The sequence below is a fragment of the Juglans regia genome, chromosome 8 (assembly GCF_001411555.2).
Source record: "Juglans regia cultivar Chandler chromosome 8, Walnut 2.0, whole genome shotgun sequence".
Classification (NCBI taxonomy): Eukaryota; Viridiplantae; Streptophyta; class Magnoliopsida; order Fagales; family Juglandaceae; genus Juglans; species Juglans regia.
The window spans coordinates 12,020,244-12,038,809 of NC_049908.1; the positions used below are offsets into that span (position 1 = coordinate 12,020,244).

The 18,566-nt window shown below is 34.5% G+C and overlaps 1 protein-coding gene and 1 pseudogene across 5 annotated transcripts; both read left to right on the forward strand.

Annotated features, from left to right (window-relative positions):
- Positions 1 to 255: 255 nt before the first annotated feature.
- Positions 256 to 5,087, forward strand: LOC108997973 (annotated as a pseudogene).
- A 3,429-nt stretch (positions 5,088 to 8,516) lies between these two features.
- LOC108997974 (DNA-directed RNA polymerase III subunit rpc6-like) lies at positions 8,517 to 14,152 on the forward strand. Of its 5 annotated transcripts, none has more exons than XM_035693080.1 (5): positions 8,517 to 8,669; positions 9,727 to 10,479; positions 11,419 to 11,847; positions 13,039 to 13,523; positions 13,850 to 14,152. In XM_035693080.1, exon 2 carries the CDS (start codon positions 9,729 to 9,731, stop codon positions 10,446 to 10,448), a length of 720 nt encoding a protein of 239 aa, XP_035548973.1. In that variant the 5' UTR covers positions 8,517 to 8,669; positions 9,727 to 9,728; the 3' UTR covers positions 10,449 to 10,479; positions 11,419 to 11,847; positions 13,039 to 13,523; positions 13,850 to 14,152. The 5 variants fall into 5 exon arrangements, with proteins under 5 accessions (XP_035548973.1, XP_035548974.1, XP_018829909.1 ...); XM_035693081.1 differs by having other exon boundaries at positions 13,039 to 13,424; XM_018974364.2 differs by lacking the exon at positions 13,850 to 14,152 and having other exon boundaries at positions 13,039 to 13,096; positions 13,335 to 13,763.
- Positions 14,153 to 18,566: the final 4,414 nt, after the last annotated feature.

The window sequence follows — 18,566 nt, forward strand, 5'->3', positions numbered from 1 at the left end:
TAAGGACAATACCAGATGAAATGACACTTTTGTCCACCTCGGACCCATGTTGTAACTCATACCACCTAGTAAGGTCCAATTTTGGGGAATCTAAGGACATATGCGTAATTTAATCGAGTTTCTCCAGTGTCGGTTACCCCTTGAAATTACCCTTTCCAAAGGGTCAGGTGCTCCCTCCCGCTGGCGGGTACGTCCAGGAAATTAATAAAAATAAAAAATAAAAAAACCAAACAAAAACAAAAGGAGACGGACGACACACGAACTGGGAAGGCACAAAACCAGACCGTACGGTCTTAGATTTTAGAGAGTGTGAATGAGAGGCAGATTGAGAGAGTGAGAGCGAGGGGGGGGGGGAGAGAGAGAGTGTGAGGAGGGTAGTGAGAGAGAGCTCCATTATTACAGTGAAACCCACGACTCTTTATTTTTTTTGTCTCTCTGCTTCTTCGCTGCGCGTCTCCGCGGATCGAGCTCTCTGATCCCTGGGATAACATTCTAGAGTAGCGTTTAATTCTTGTACAAACGTCCCAGTTTCGTTCCTGTAACCTGTACAGAACCAAAGCTTTAAATAAAAAGAGAGGGAGAAACCAGTTTCGATGGAGTTCTACGGTCGCAACCAGCCGACGAATGGGTACCAATTGGGTCAACATCCGGAGTGGGCTCCCTCCGGAGGCGAGACCGGGCTCCAAGGTACTTCCCATTTGTTAGTAATTCGAATTCGCCTCGTTCGTGTTCACTAACTATTTATTTTTTTGAGTATATATGAATATTGGGGGGGAAGGGGGTTTAGGGTTTTTGCAATGTGGAGGTTTTGTTGGGGTCTTTTGATGATTTGGGTATTGTTTGGATGTCAATGATGGTAGACCCGATGTGGCATTTGGGGATGAGGGGCAGCGAATCGTATCCGGAGCGACCCGGCGTAGCCAACTGCGTGTACTACATGCGAACCGGCTTCTGTGGGTACGGTGGCAGGTGCCGTTACAATCACCCTCGTGATCGCTCCGCGGTAAACTACTCTACGGCTGTAACTTATGTGCATTTCAATCGGTGACATTGTTTTCCGGTGTTTTGATGCATGGTTTTCAATGTTGTGTGTATTTTATGAACTCAAATTGAAGTCTTTCATGTTATCTGTGCAATGAGTTATCTAATTCGTTCAATTATGTAGAATTAGAATGTTCAGGCTGTGTTTTGCTCTAATTCGTTTTACGAACTTTTGTGTGAACTTGGTATTTGTTTATTTGCTGAGAGATCTGAGATTAAGGAAAGGAAACAAAATCTGGAATTTCATGTGTTACGTTTCTTTCTTTTATTGTGATTTTGGCACAATGAGAATTCACTTGGGCTGTGATTGGGAATGATTTTTGTGTAATTGGGTTGGTGGAATCTTGTTTTTTTATGGTTTTATTCAGTGGCAAACAGAAAAGTTTTGTGATTCAATGATTTTAATCTTTTTTCATTGCTATGGATTTCTATTGGCGAGGATTCAAAAGTGTGAGAATTGGGTTTCTCAGTGCTAAATTGCTAATTGGTGTTTATGCTGCTAGGTTATGGAAGCTGTAAGAGCTACAGGGGAGTACCCGGAGCGAATGGGGGAGCCTGCATGTCAGGTATCCAGTTGCATAGTGATTGATTGTAACACCATAAATACACTTCTGATTGTTGATAACCTGACGAAGCATGTTCCTGGGAGATGTGCTTATAATTGTTGTTGTCTGGCTTCTATTATGAAACTGTATGTTCCTTTTATATTTATTATGTTTGTTATTCAATATGCAGTATTATTTGAAAACTGGGACGTGTAAATTTGGTGCGTCCTGCAAATTTCACCATCCAAAACATGGTGGTGGATCCTTGACCCAAGCTCCACTAAATATTTATGGATACCCGTTACGACCGGTTTGACTTCCCTTCTTCTCATTCCCATGCGTGCCTGCACACAATCTAATATTACTAAGTCATGGAATCTTGAGTTTACTACAATTGAATCATGTGTTTTTTTAACAGGGTGAGATAGATTGCTCCTACTATTTGAAAACGGGGCAGTGCAAATTTGGTATAACTTGTAAATTCCATCATCCCCCACCAGCTGGTACCTCAATGCCAGCATCTGCACCTCAGTTTTATCCGCCGGTGCAGTCTCCTTCACTTCCTACAGTTGATCAGTATGGGGGTGCATCCACCAGCTTGAGGGTGCATAGGCCTCCACTATTACCTGGTTCTTATCTGCCAGGGACTTATGCTCCTGTTCTGCTTTCCCCAGGGGTCGTTCCTATTCAGGGTTGGAATCCTTATTCGGTATGGTACAAGCTACCCACATTGAGAGCTAGACATGTGAGGAAGTTTGCTCTTTTCTTTTAATATCGTTGGCTTGCTGCAGGCTCCTGTCAGTCCTGTACCTTCTCCTGGTGCTCAACCTGCTGTTGGAGCTACGTCTGTGTATGGAGTGACACCATTATCTTCATCAACACCTGCATTTGCAAGACCTTATCACTCTTTACCCTCTTCTGCTGACCCTTCAAGCAGTATCCACAAGGAACAAGCCTTTCCTGAGAGACCTGGCGAAGCCGAATGCCAGTACTATATGAGAACGGGGGATTGTAAGTTTGGATTATCTTGTCGATATCATCATCCTCGGGATCGAGTTTTTCCCAAACCTGTCCTCAGCCCTATTGGTCTTCCCTTGCGTCCGGTATGAAATTGTCCTTATCTGTATTAGATCAAACTTTTGGTTTTAAGTAAGTTATTCACCTTATTCTTTTGTGGAAACTGGGTTTTGGGTCAGGTGTTTAGTATTATATAGTATGGGTTGCAGGTTGTAGTTTATTATTTGGTTCTTAACTTCTTATTTTCTGAACTATTGATACAAACAGTGACTATAAACGTAAGATTGTTGTATGCCTTTTTTGTGAATTTAGTTATGAAATTATGTTTTGGACATTTAAGCAGTTTTCTTTTGTGATCATTGAAGGTTTGCTTTGGACTGTTTAAAAGAATCTATCATCTGTCATAGTGGTTCTTTGACTTAAAATTATTAGTGCATGATACGAGGAACAAGGATATTGATGGTTTTTGTATCCCGAACGTGATTTATATATGTAGAAGTCAGAAAGCTGACATTGTTATATACACACTTAAGCTTTTTTCCACTTTGGTCATTAAAGTGATAACTTTTTTTTATAGAAAACTCAAATATGGTAGCAAATATCAGTATGTTCCAAAAAAGGATTGATGGCTGCAGTTCTGTCAAAGTCTTGAAAAGTGATTCTCTCGGGATGTGTCCTTGCTGTACTGTTTATGTCTCTTGGTTAAGTTTATATTACTGGAAGACCTCATTCCATAGGGCAATTGCTACATTGATTTTCCCAGTTCGAGAAGAGTGTTTCTTTTCACTAAGTATTGGGTTTATGCATCATAAAATTCTTGAGAAAAAGGCCAAAGGAGAGGAAATGGGAAGATTTCCATCTTCTTCTGTGTCCTTGCTGTACTGTTTATGTCTCTTGGTTAAGTTTATATTACTGGAAGACCTCATTCCATAGGGCAATTGCTACATTGATTTTCCCAGTTCGAGAAGAGTGTTTCTTTTCACTAAGTATTGGGTTTATGCATCATAAAATTCTTGAGAAAAAGGCCAAAGGAGAGGAAATGGGAAGATTTCCATCTTCTTCTTCTTGGTTGATCATAATTAGTAAATATAAATTTTCACTTTAAGTATGTTGGTCCTCGTTTGTCTCTCAACTTCATCCTGTTTAAATGAATATGTAATATTAATCCCCCATGAATTCCTCCACCTTGAGAGTATAAAACAGAATAATTGTTGATATATTGAACCTAATGTTATTGAAATTTCATTATAGTTTCTTTCTTTATATTAATTATGGGCATTAGTTGCAAGGTTGGTTTCCAATTGCAATAGTATTATACCTTTTTGCTACCATGTACCTTCCTCCGCCCTTCTCTGTTTGATAATAAAAGCAAATTAAACTCTATCAAGTTCTGTCTCTTTTTGTGCATCGCATTGCCATCCAATTACATGTTTATCTTAAATTTGCTATGAACAGATGTGTCAATTGTTGCAAGCATAGTGAATGATGCCGTCTTCAATTATCTGCAGTATTTTAATTCTGCACTATTTTCCCTTTCCAATGTTGGTAGTGATATCTTGAACAGTAAGTCTATCACTGGTTCACTTGCTTCAAACCATATTTTCGTAGTGCTGAAGATGCAGACTTTGCATATCAATGTCATTTATTCAATAATTTTTTAAATTTGTTTTCCCAATTTTCCAAAAACAGGGGGTACAACCTTGTGCATTCTACTTGCAAAATGGGCATTGCAAATTTGGATCAACATGCAAGTTTGATCACCCGATAGGGGCGATGAGATACAGTCCATCAGCAACATCTCTCATCGATATGCCTGTGACCCCATACCCAGTTGGCTCTTTCCTCACTACTCTGGCTCCTTCATCGACCTCTTCAGAGCTTCCTCCTGAAATGTATTCAGGGTCCAAAAGGGAATTGTATTCAACCAGAATGCCTTCTTCTGGGAATACCGGTAGTTCAGTTGGTTTAATTTTTTCTCAAACAGGGTCAGTATCACTTTCGGAAGTGCAACTTTCAAGTCAGATTTCTTCCCCTTTAGGCAGTGAGTGGCAGAAGCACCAGACAAGGGGGTGAGGTTCGTCGTTCAGGCTGATGCAAAATCTAAAAGCCATTCTTAATTATCTTCTGAACATGGTTTTAGCAGCATCATTATGCTCTTTGTTTATAGATCCCAGTAAGTGTTTAGAAGTCGATAATGCAGAGTTCCATTCTGCACTCATAAGGATTATAATCCATAAAAGTTGACCAATTTGGTTTACCTCACACGTGGATTCATCATCTCTGATTATCATGTCATCTATGTATAGTCATATCTATATTGTTGTAGTATTTATACATGATATGAAAGTGAGGAAGTATCTAAAGGTGTTTTTCACACACTGCGTTTGTAAAAACAATGTCTCTTATTGGTTGGTGCTGATATGGTCTCCAGTCACCCAATAATCGTACCTAATGCAAAGCTTATGATGTTTTTGAAGGTTGTAATTGTAGTTTTTTCTACATAACTTTGTTCGGAACATGAAATCTAGATTCTTAACAAAGGGATTGCCAATACTTCACCAATGTCTCTGACTGACATAGCCATCTTGGCTACATACCATGTTTTATATAGACTATAGTTAATAAATTAATGTACTTATACTATAATATAAATAGACTAGTTTAGTATATGTAAACATTGTATTATTACTAATATACATAATCAAGTACAGAAATAAGTTAGACACTTGTGTAATTACATGGAATTAGACAAAATAGAATAAGTCCATAATAGAAATAAATTAGACACTATTTACTAGTATATAATTAAGTCTAGTATTATAAGTTAGAATAAATCTTTATATCAGCCGCTGAAGCACACCTAACGTGTGGACCGGCTGATATGCCATGTCTGATGTGGTACAATGAGCTGCTCAAGTATGTAGAGGAAAAAAAAAAAGCCAGCTCAGGTGTGCTAAGGCTGATGTGCTACAGTGAACTGCTATGTAACTTTACTCTATAAGTTAATATCACTAATGATATTATACTAATTTAATATCACTAATAACTATTAACTAATATCTTAATCTCACTAATAAGTTAGACACTACATATATTATACTAGTAAAATTAGACACTAATGAATTAGTATTTATTAATAATAAATATTAACTTCTAACAATTAAATTTAGTGTTGAAAAAATTATAAAAATCATAAAAAGCTTATGGATAGCAGCCTAACACAAAGTTTAAAATTAAATTTATGGTCTAAAAAAAGGGAGTTTGGTTTAGGATCTTAAAAAACAAGATTCGGTTTAGAGTTGGGAAAAAAAAGTCCAAAATATGAAAATAGGGTTTAGGAGCCCAAAGGGCCAAAAGGCCCAAAATCGCAGAGGCAATAGCCAAGCCCAAGGACCGAAGGCCCAAAACACCTACTCAGTCTTTGTCAAAACTAGGGCTGTACAGGAATCGGTTGGACCAATTGTCTTCGACGCGGACCGGCCGTCGGATTCAGGAACCGGCTGAAACTGGTGAAGAACTGGTTGGCAGGCAAGAGGATTTGAAGAAAAATCGACGTCAGCGGTTTGACGCCAGTTTGAACCCCTGGGAAACCACTGAACTGGCCGATCCTTTCTTTTTTTTGAATATATGTATATAAAACGACGTCGTTTTAAAAAGTGAAAATTAAAAAAAAAACATATAGAACGGCAGAAACTTCTTCCTCTCTCGTCTTCTTCTACCTTTGCAATCCTAAACTCTAAGCTTCTACTCTCACTCAACAATAGACGCAGCATCCCTCCTCTGTCACATTGACGCCGATGACAGACTGAAAAATCGAACCGCACCGCATCGAGATCGATAATATTGGTTTTCTCTCCCCAATTGAGCTGTTTCAGCCGGTGCTGAGCTCTCTTTCTCGATGTCGATGGGGTCTCAGTTTTGCGCCCAAACCATCGGTGTACACCCCTAGTCAAAACCACGTCGTTTTGGTTCAAACGCTAGGGGAAACTCCCTCATAGCTAGGGGTGGCAATAAATGACACAACCAGTGAACTCAATACGAACACGACACGAAATTAGCTAATTTGAGTTTGATGTTAATGTGTTCGGATAAAAACAGGTTAACCTGTTAATTTTATTTCAAAATTATAATTTTATTATTGTTGAGTTGTAATATTGATATTTCTTAGTATGCTTATGTTTTTATTATTGGGATTGCAATTTTAGAATTATAATTATATTTGTTATTGTAGGGTTTGTGATATTGATTTTATTATGTGTTAAAATTTGAAAAATATTGATAATTTTTGTTAATATGTGTCTTATTTTAAGATATTGTGATAATTAATAAATATAAATTTTAACTTTTATATAAAATTATATTAATAATGTCAAATAAGTTATAAGTGTTAGTTCCACCAATTTTCATGATGAGTTGTTTGGATGTATGAAGTATGTTGAGTTATTGACTTTTGGATAGATAATTAAAAAATGTGTAGGTCCTATCAATGATTATTTTTTTTTAATGATGATTTTATTTATATATAATAGTGATAAATATTATAGTGAAAAGACTTTGGTACGAAGATGGTTCGTTGTGCTTGGCATGTTGAGTATTTTTATCTGTATGAGAATACTTAGAAAGTGTTGAGATATCTTCACTACCCAAACGTAGAATCAGTCATGTCGTATTAACTTATTTCTAATTAATTATTAAATGGATCAAAATGAGTGACATGACACGACTTATTATCTAAATGAGTTAGATTAGGATTTGAAAGTTTGACACATTTAACTTAATGGATCATGTTCAAGTTGATTAATATAATCAAATAGACTTTACACAACACGAAGACTCGAAAACACGATTTGCTACCCCAGTCACGGCCCCTCCTCAATCTCATTGTGATTCGCCCATATCCTTTTGACTTACAACCCCTCCACGAAAGGCCACCACGCCCCTCGCCATCGATTCCTTCTCGGTTCTCCTCCAGGCGTCCGGTGTCTCCCCTCTCGAGATGGTTGCAAAAATCTTAGATCTTTGATTCCGCAAACCTGGGCACCCTATATACGTGATCTTTGGATTTACTTTCCGAGTATTTCGACATTCTTAGGTCTGTGATAAGTAATTATTGATTAGAGATTTAGGACTCTTTTTTAAGAGTTTGATGACTTGAGAATTTTATAAAAAAATAAAAAAATAATTTATGAATAGTAATGAAATAATTTGAAGTAAATAATTTTTGAATTTTAAGAAACGAAAGAGAAAAAAATTGAATAAAAAATATTATAAAATTAAAATATTGTTACAATATAGTTTTATAATGTTATTTTTATTTAAATATTTAAAAAAATTGAATTGTTTTTTGTTTTAAAATTTAAAAAAGTTGTAATGATTAGTTTGAAAAAATTATAATGATTATTTTGAAAATATTTGTATTTAAATTATATTTAAGAAAAACATAATATGAGAATTTTAGAATGAGATCTATTTCTAAACAAACTCTAATATTATAGATTTGATTTAGGTCTCATTTAAATAGTGAAAATATTTTATCTTATTACATCTTATTTAATCATTATAATTTTTTTAAATTCTCACATAAAATATAATAAATAATTTAATATTTTCAAATAATAAAATAATAATAATATTTTATTCAACTTTAATCTTTTACTTAAAATCATTTCATTTTATTTCACTGTACAAATCGCACCTTAGAGTAAGTTTAGAGATGAGATGAGAATTTTATATTTTATTTTAATATTTAAAATATTATACTTTAATATTATTATTATGTTAGAATTTAAAAAAATTAAATTGAGATTTGAAAAAAATTTTAATTATTTATCATATTTTAAATAGAAATTTAAAAAATATATAACGATAAAATGAGAGGAAATAAGAATTTTGTATTTCATCCATCCTCCCAAACCTGCCCGTCTGATTATTTCGAAAATCTTAGGCAAACCTTGCGACTCACAGCCCTTCCTCGAACAGCCACTGCCCCTCGCCGTCTGCCACCATCGTCCCTCACCGTCGGTTCCTTCTCAGTTCTCCTCCAGGCGTCTGGCGTCTCCCCTCTCGGTATGGTTTCAAAAATCTTAGATATTTGATTTCGAAAATCTTAGATTTGTGATTAGTAATTTCTGATTAGAAATTTAGAATATTGCGGCTTTGATTTACTTTCTGGTTACTTCGAAAATCTTAGGGAAACCTTGCGGATTTGATTAACTTTAGGATTTGATCTGTGAATCTGTGATTACTGTCTTACTGATTAGAAAATTAGATAATCAGTTTTGATTTACTTTCGGATTTGATCTCTGAATCTGCTGTTAGAGTTTGAATGTTTATTCAACGGTTACTTAACTTATTTTCCTGAGATTGAGGTGAAAGAACACACCGGAAAACCTAACCGAACCCGAACTGGAAAAACCAGAAGTTCCGGTTTCGATGATGAATTGGTTCTTAAATTTTCAAAACTGGTGTATACCGATTTGGTTCTAAAATTTGTCCAAAACCGGACTGAACCGGACCAGTCACACATATGGTACTTGGAGAAACAGTGGAAACGGGAATGGCCATTCTAGTAGAAATCCTACGCGAAATGGGTTTATTGTATTTATATTATGATACTAAAATCTGGTTACTTTTGTTTGTTTGTTGAGAGAAGGGAAATTTGTTCTACTGTCACTTTCGTTGCCAGATAATGAAACCCGCTTGTATGAATGTATTTTTCTTTTCCTACATCTTCTGAGAAGCAAACAGGTTAGCATAGAAATTAAGTGGTTTCATCTCCCTTGTACTTAAAAAAAAGTGGTTTCATCTACCTCTGGGAGAGTTCTAACTTCTACCCCATTGTTATGGAAAATAGCAGTAGTATCCTCTGTTTCCCCCCTCCCTTCTCTCTTCTACTCTTGATATTTGTTATTGTCTTGTTATGCCAAAGTATTGATCTCATGTGAAATTGATTAAGGTGATATGTCTTGTAGATTCTGAACTAATAAAAAAATTATCTTTCGTTTGGGTAGCTATTAAGTTTTCAAGTTGTACTTTCTTCTATTTTCCTCTGCAATTGAATTATGCTTTGTGTGTGTGCTAGTGATGCAAGTGAATGATGCATCCTTTGTACTGTGATTTTTAGGAATGAGCCGATTACAAGGGCCCTCGCTCCTGAAGCGCAAACGGCCAGACTCAAATTCACCTTCTGTGTCTTTGACAGAACATGAGCGTCTCCTCTATGATCTGATCCAAAGCAAGCAAGACATGGCAATATGGACCAGGGACATGAAACGAGAAACAAACCTCCCTGATAATGTGGTTACCAAATCCCTTAAGTCACTTCAAACCAAGAAATTGATAAAAGAGGTAGTGAACATACAAAATAAAGGCAGAAAACACTATATTGCGACAGAGTTTGAACCATCAACGGAAATAACTGGTGGGACTTGGTATGCTGAGGGGAACCTTGATACGGAGTTTATAAACTTTCTGAAAAAACACTGTGTAAAGATCATTTATGAGCAGAAGGTCGCTACACTTGAGGGAGTCTTGGACACAATCAGAAGGAGTAGAGCCTTCAATATTGAGTTCACAACACAGCAAGTTGAAGAGATAGTGAATGTTTTGGTTCTGGATAATGAGATCATGGAGGTGAAGAGCAATGGAATAGGGGAGTTTGGTTCTATTCCTGTTGGGAGAGTTTGTTATACATGCACAAACAAAGGAGGCAATAAAGGTGAGCCGAAGATCGGGGCCATGGCTTCTATTCCATGTGGAGTTTGTCCACGGATAAGTTTATGTACACCGGATGGCATAATTTCCCCAAAGACCTGTGTCTACTTCAGCAAATGGTTGGATTTCTAAATATATCACTGCAGAGTTTCTGATATAGCATGTAGGGCTTTCCTCCCTTATCTCTTCTCTCTTTCCCAGGGGCCTAGTTTTGTTTGTGTTAGTGCCTCACAAGAATGCAACAAGTCTATCCTTTTTCAGTTGTTTATGATATTGATTGCCACTTTTTAACATGAAATATTGGTTAGATCATCTTGATGGGTTTTCACAATTTTTGTTATTTACAGTCTAAATGATTGATGAAAGTAATTTTACTTAAAATTTTTCTTTCATCTCTTATTCTCTTGCGAAGGTAAGGGTAATGATAATGAAGAAAATCTCATTATCAGTATGAGTTTTGTCTAGTACAGCCTGAAGTCTCACTTTGGATAAACAAAATTGAATAAGCAAATGTTGGGCACATAACAAAATTATAGGTTCATTCTTTTCCATTCTAAAGAACTTGTGGAGCCCTTCTTGAAACAACTACTAATATTTTCAGATTCACTGTAGTACTTCAAGGTTGCTTGCTATTATTCTATGAACATCGAAGAAAAGAGAAAATCAGCTTTTTTATTGATCACCTTTCTAGAGGCCCAAAAAGATGATTAGGCATATTAGAAAATGCTTGTTTTTGAGAAAGAACAATGAATCTTTCCTTATCACCAGCGCAATCCACAACGAATTATTCCTTATTGTTCTACATGATTTTTTGGGAATTGACTATCTGTTGTTAATTGTCTGTTTAAGATTTTATGAAAACTGATGATTAAATAAGCAGAGAAATCATAAAATAATCTCTTCCTGTTCTTTTCATTTGATTTTCTTCAGTTAGGATTTGCATATTGTGGTAATACTTTTGATGCTGTGATTTTGTTGCGATATATGGTCCACTTTCGGTCTGGAAACCTCCACATATATCTAAGTTTTTAAATTCCATATCTGTAGGAGATCTTTTATTTTTTGAACTAAGGGACTTATGCTCCTGTTGTGCTTTCCCCAGGGGTCGTTCCTTTTCAGGGTTGGAATCCTTAGTTGGTATGGTACAAGCTATCCACACTGAGAGTGAGACATGTGAGGAAGTACGCCCTTTTCTTTTAATATTGTTGGCTTGCTGCAGGCTCCTCTCAGTCCTGTACCTTCTCCTTGTGCTCAACCTGCTGTTGGAGCTACATCTGTGTCTGGAGTGACACCATTCTCTTCATCAACATGTGCATTTGCAAGACCTTATCCCTCTTTAGCCTCTTCAACTGAACCGTCAGGCAGTATCCACAAGGAACAAGCCTTTCCTGAGAGACCTGGTGAACCTGAATGCCAGTACTATGTCAGAATGGGGGACTGTAAGTTTGGATTATCTTGTCGATATCATCATCGTTGGGATTGAGTTTTTCCCAATCCTGCCCTCAGTCCTATTGGTCTTCCCTTGCGTCTGGTATGAAATTGTCCTTATCTGTATTAGATCAAACTTTTGGCTTTTGAATAATTTACTCACCTTATTCTTTAGTGGAAACTGGGTTTTGGGTCAGGTGTTTACTATTATGAGTCACAGGTTTTAGTTTATTATTTGGTTTTTAACTTCTTGTTTTCCAAACTATTGATACAAATGGTGACTATAAATTTATGATTGTTGTATGCCTTTTTAGTGAATTTAGTTATGAAATTATGTTTTGGACATTTAAGCAGTTGTGATCATTGATGGTTTGCTTTGGTCCGATTAAGAGAATCAATTATCTGTCATAGTGGTTCTTTAACGTAACATCATTAGTGCATGATTCGAGGAACAAGGGTATTAATGGTTGTTGTATTCCGAACATGATTAATATATGTAGAACTCAGAAAGCTGACATTGTTATATATGTTCTTAAGCATTTTTCCACTTTGGTCATTAAAGTGATATTTTTATTTTATTTTATAGAAAACTCAAATATGATAGCTAATATCAGTATGTTCCAAAAAAAGATTGACGGCTGCAGTTCTGTCACAGTCCTGGAAAAAAATTATTCTCTCGGGATGTGTCCTTGCTGTGCTGTTTATGTCTCTTGGCTCAGTTTATATGCCTGGATGACCTGCATTCTATAGGAGAATTGCTGGATTGATTTTCCTAGTTCGAGGAGACTGCTCCTTTTCACAAATATTGGATTTATGCATCATGAAATTCTTGGAAACAGGGCAAAGGAGAGGGAGGAAATGGAAAGATTTTCATCTTTTTCTGTAGATCATATTTAGTAAATATAAATTTTCACTTTTAAGTATGTTGGACAGTGTTTGTCTCTCAACTCCCTCATATTTCAATGAATATGTAATATCTATCCCCCATGAATTCCTTCACCTTGAGAGTATAAAACAGAATAATTGTCCAACCTCATGAGTATTATTTATGCCTTTCTGCTACATGTACCTTCCTTCCCCCTTCTCTGTTGATGATAAAAGCAAGTTGAACTTTTATCAAATTCTCTGTCTCTTTTTATGCATCGCATTGCCATCCAATTGTGTATTATATCTAAAATTTGCTATGAACAGATTTGTCAATTGTTGCAAGCATAGTGCTGAGATGCAGACTTTGCATATCAATGTCATTTATTCAATATTATTTTAAATTTGTTTTCTGATTTTCCAAAAACAGGGGGTACAACCTTGTGCTTTCTACTTGCAAAATGGGCATTGCAAATTTGGATCAACATGTAAGTTTTATCACCCGATAGGGGCAATGAGGTACAGTCCATCAGCAACATCTCTCATTGATATGCCTGTTACCCCATTACCCAGTTGGCTCTTTCCTCACTACTCTCGCTCCTTTATCGACTTCTTGAGAGCTTCCTCCTGAAATGTATTCAGGGTCCAAAAGGGAATTGTATTAAACCAGAATGCCTTCTTCTGGGAATATCAGTAGTTCAGTTGGTTTAATTTTTTCTCAAACAGGGTCAGTATCACTTTCGGAAGTGCAACTTTCAAGTCAGATTTCTTCCCCTTTAGGCAGTGAGTGGCAGAAGCACCAGACAAGGGGGTGAGGTTCGTCGTTCAGGCTGATGCAAAATCTAAAAGCCATTCTTAATTATCTTCTGAACATGGTTTTAGCAGCATCATTATGCTCTTTGTTTATAGATCCCAGTAAGTGTTTAGAAGTTGATAATGCAGAGTTCCTGCACTCATAAGGATTAGAAAAATTCTAAACATAAGCCTCACACTCTTGTACACTATTTAAAAACATGTGGTCTGTTTCATGAAATATGAGGATAAAATGGTAAGATCACATGTTTGTAAGTGGTGTGCAGGATATGGGCTTCTGGTGTGCAGTAGTATTTATACATGATATGAAAGTGAGGAAGCATCTAAAGGTGTTTTCACGCAGTGTGCATGTGTAAAAAAATGTCTCATATTGGTTGGTGCTGATATGTCTCCAGTCACGCAATAATCGTACCTAATGTGTATTGCAGGTTAGTAAGAGCAGATGCTCGGGTGCCACATCAGCTTTGATGATGCCAAAAAGGCTAGAAAGATGAGGCTATATAGCCCATGAGAAGCCGAGCCTTATTACCTCAAGGGAGCAAAAAGCTATAAAATAAAATAAAATAAAATAAATAAATAAAAAAAGAAGCAACCTTTAGGTGGTTATCTTTTTTATTTTAGGGTTGTACATCTCACTTCAGCTGAGAAAGGTGATTGAAAGAAATTTCAATTATAATTTTGATTCTTCTAAATTATATTTTATAATAAAAGAGCGAGTTTAGATTTTTTTCCGTAGAAATTCATGTGATGACTTGAATGAAAGCGTTCATCTATAGATGTCATGTTGGATTGAAATGCCTTTACTATAGATGTTGATCCGACCAAGATGCCCCTACAAGAGGCTCGGATTGCACCCAACAACCAATAAGAAGAACATAGGGAAATCCATGCAAACTATATATAAAGGATAAATTCTTATTAATGGAGCTATATTTTGAAGAACAACATATACTTAAACTATGTCATGGAACAGCAAAAAAGAAACTTTCAAGACCACACTTCCTTCTATTTCCGTGGCCTTTTAGATATTTTAATCACTCGGGCAAGCGTGGTACTTTTCTTAAACCTAAAACAAAGGGAATTCTATTGAAAATTGTGATTCACATGAATAGGTAATGTGATACCCATATTATAAGGATACGAGTAAGTGGTATATGAGATCTTACGTTGTTTGAGAATGAAAAATTTATTTTTTTAACAAAGTTCTAATGGAACTTCAATTGTATCATTGATTAGTCTTTTTGAAATATAGATCATGTAGTTTGGATTTTTTATTAGGGCGTTACAGATAAAAAATAAACAATAAAAACAGAAAATTATTCATTAATTTTCACCGGAACTAATATACTCTTTTTTTTTCCATTTATACTTCAAGTCTTTAAAATTGGCATTTTGTACTTTTAATTATCAAATTCTGACAATTTGTATCCAAGTCAAAAGTTTTATCTTTTAAAATCGATAAAAAATAAATAAGACAAGCGACACAATCTTACATAAAATCTTGACTAGTCCGAATTTTCAAAAAATTGATATCTGATGGTACAAATTATTGATTTAGATAGTTTAAAGTGTAAATTCGAATAATAATAAATAATAAAAGAATATATGCAAGGGATGGATTAAAATAAACAATAATTTTTTATCGGAGAATAATTCCTAATTACTGGCTTCAAGTTTCCCTGTACTCAATTTAGATATCCATATCAGGAATAATTGATTTGCAAAAGTGGATTAACGACTAATCATTGTTATAAGAAAAATTCTTTTTACCGTTTATTATTTATTACCTTACATTTCACACTCTATGAAAAACACTCTACGCTCTATGAAAAGAAAAAAAAAAGTATAGTGTGAAAATAAATAATAACTGATGTATAGCATTACTCTTATTATAAATAGTCTTTTGCAATGAAAAATAAGCTATTTACAACGAATTTTTTTCTTGTAGTGGGTACTCTTATCTAGGATCCAATGAGACAGTAATGCAAAGTGGAAGAAGCAAGCTACAAAGTTGGTGCTTTGGTCCCAAACACACCCCCAAATCAGTTTTTTTTTTTTTTTGAAATCTTCCACTTTTAACATTGATATTCTTAGCGTAAAGTATGGCTTTCTCCCTTTAACCTTTGTTAAAAAGAAAAAAGAAAAAAGAAAGCTTACCTGAATGATTTTTCAAATGATGGAGTTCTGAACAGCCATCATTGACATGGGAAACAACTTTGGTCCAAAAAAACAGAAGACTTAGAAGAAAGTAGCAGCATCCTGCATTCACTAGAAACTCATCTCCTGAGTGACTTGGAACAAAATAGTAAACGTTCATTCATCTCAGCCATTTTGGGTCATTTGACAGCTTGAGATTTGGGTTTTCATGGATACTATACCTCGTGAGAGAGAGAGAGAGAGAGAGAGAGAAAGAGATGCTTGAAATTGATGGGAGTGGGGTCTTTGTGCCTATCACCATCTTAACTCGAGTATTCTCTACCTATTCACGGCATGTAAAATCCGACATCTCCATGATGTGTAATTCTTCTTATGGCTAGATCCAATCTCCTGCTCCCTACTAAGAGAAAACATATTTTCAACTGATATAAATCCACGATGTGATTGTATCTGTTTTATCCCCTCTCCAAAGAGATGGTATCATTAATAGGAATTTAGGGTCGGTTTTGATAGTGAGTTGAGATCATAAGATGAGTGTAAATAGTTGTGAGATATTTGAATTGAGATCAGATGAGTTAGAAATGATTTGAATTAAACTGTTTTATGGGATTTTGAAAAATGAAAAAGAAAAAATTTAATAAAAATATTATAAAGTTAAAATATTATTAGAATATAATTTTTGTTTTAAGATTTAAAAAGGTTGAATTGCTTTTTGTGTTTTGTTTAGTTGTTTGAGAAAGCTGTAATGATTAGTTAAAGAGTTGAAAATTTCAAATTAAAAAGTATTTATATTTATGATGTTTAGATATTGAGATGATATGAGATGTGGGGCTTTCATTATCCAAACCAATTTTATCGTTTTCAATTATATATGTTGATATTACACATTTTAAGTGACTATACATTTCACCGTTGATATGTGGAATTATTTAAAATGTAACACATCAATAATTGAATATGTCAAAACTTAAGATGAAAAAGTAGAATTACTCGGATGAGAAATACCTTAGCCACGTGCAAATATATTATATAAAAGTAATTTTATAAATTAATATAGTTTAATGTGATTCGTCAAATTATAAAATTATTTTTATTTTAAAATAAATTTAACAGAACATACGAAATTATATTACTATGTAATATTACTTTTATATAATCTTGTATAATCGCTGTAACACTTTTTATTGGAATACGAATTCATGAAACCGACACCGCATGAACAGAATTAAATCTGAAGACTTGATATATATATATATATATATATATATATATTATAGTTGGGGCAGGCCAGGGGTGGTGAATGGATAGTATAGAGGATATCATAATGATGGATCCATGCAATCATTCTTGTGCATGCGATGTGCAGTGAGGCCTACGCAGCAGTAATAGTCTCACATTGCAGAGGATCATTTAAAATGGTGGGCGCGTATGTTTTCTATACGCCATAATTGTGGCCACCAGCTTTTGCTCACCTGCACACAATGACTCCTTCAATGCCTTCCACCCAAGCTTGGTGCAAAAATTTAGACTCAAAATAAAAACTAGATTCCTTAGTTGTATTAATTTTGTTTACATGTTCCAATATTATGGCCAATTTATAAAATTAGAAATAATACTTATAGTCGTGAATATATAAGTATTGCGTAATTATTTTTTAAAAAAATAAAAAATACAAGATCTACATAAAAAAATTAATTTTTTAATAATGAATCTCACTCTTTTTCAAAATAATAACACGATGCTTGAACACTTCATAACTGCATATATCATTACTCTTACAAAAATGAAGCTTGAGAAATGGGTTTCACAAAATTTTGAACTACTGTGGAAGGGATATTTAGGTCTTTTGGTTATAAGTCCACGACTAGAGGACAGGTTTAGCCTATGGGTCCAAGACTGGGAAATGTACTGTCCAAGAGTTCATGTGACACACGGGTCTACCCGTGTGATATGATAATATCGATAGATCAGGATGATTATCTCATCCACTTATTATGAGATAACTAGTGTCTATCTATGTCCATCAACGCCTCTATAAATAACATCTAAAGGTAACATATAATGCATTTTTATTTATATGAAAAATTCTAAACATAAGCCTCATATCCTGTACACCCATTTAAAAATATATCATTTTACTTTTTAACCCACATAATGAAAATGATTCCAAACATGTTTGTAAGTAAAATAGGATAAAAAAATAAAATGACATATTTTTAAGTTGGTGTGCAAGGTATGAAGCTTATGGATAGCACAGCTCTATTTATATACTCATATTGAGATTACGCTTCTCTAACTTAGGCATTGGAGTTCCTCTAGGCACCTAGTGCTGCCCTCTTACCTGTTGCAGATAATCCGAGCAGTTGGTAGTGTGAAACACATCATTAATTACATGCTGTATGTATTGAATAACTTCATCAAAGTATAAATTAAAATGGGAAATTTTATTTATATTTTTTATTATTTCATCATTCTAGATATTATATATATATATATATACATGATTGGAAAATTATTTGTTATTAAAATAGAGAAATGCAGCCACAAAAGAATTTTGTGGTTTCATGTTATTAGTTATATCTATTTTACGATAAATGTAATTTTATAACTAAGGTACTATATAAAATCGTGTCAATTTATAAGTTTAATTTTGTAAAATCCTTTTGTGACTAAAATATTTTTCATTAAAAAATGTTGTTAATCATATTTTTTAACCATCATTTTTTGATATGATAATTAAAAAAATGTCTATTATTTTCATTTATCTATCAATTATTATTTAAGGCTACATAAAAAGATAAGAAAAGAATAATAATGGTTAAAAGAATGACGAATAACATTACTTTTTGTCATTCAAGATTGCATGTGAATTATTAATTTTATATCACGTCAAAAAATAATGAACAATATGATAATGAACAATATTTCTCATGTTAGCAAATGGTATTCATGACCCATGTAATGTCGACATTGATGGATTTTTTTTTC

Excerpts from the sequence above, each read along its gene's own strand:
- LOC108997974 (XM_035693080.1), top strand. The coding sequence starts at position 9,729 with ATGAGCCGATTACAAGGGCCCTCGCTCCTGAAGCGCAAACGGCCAGAC.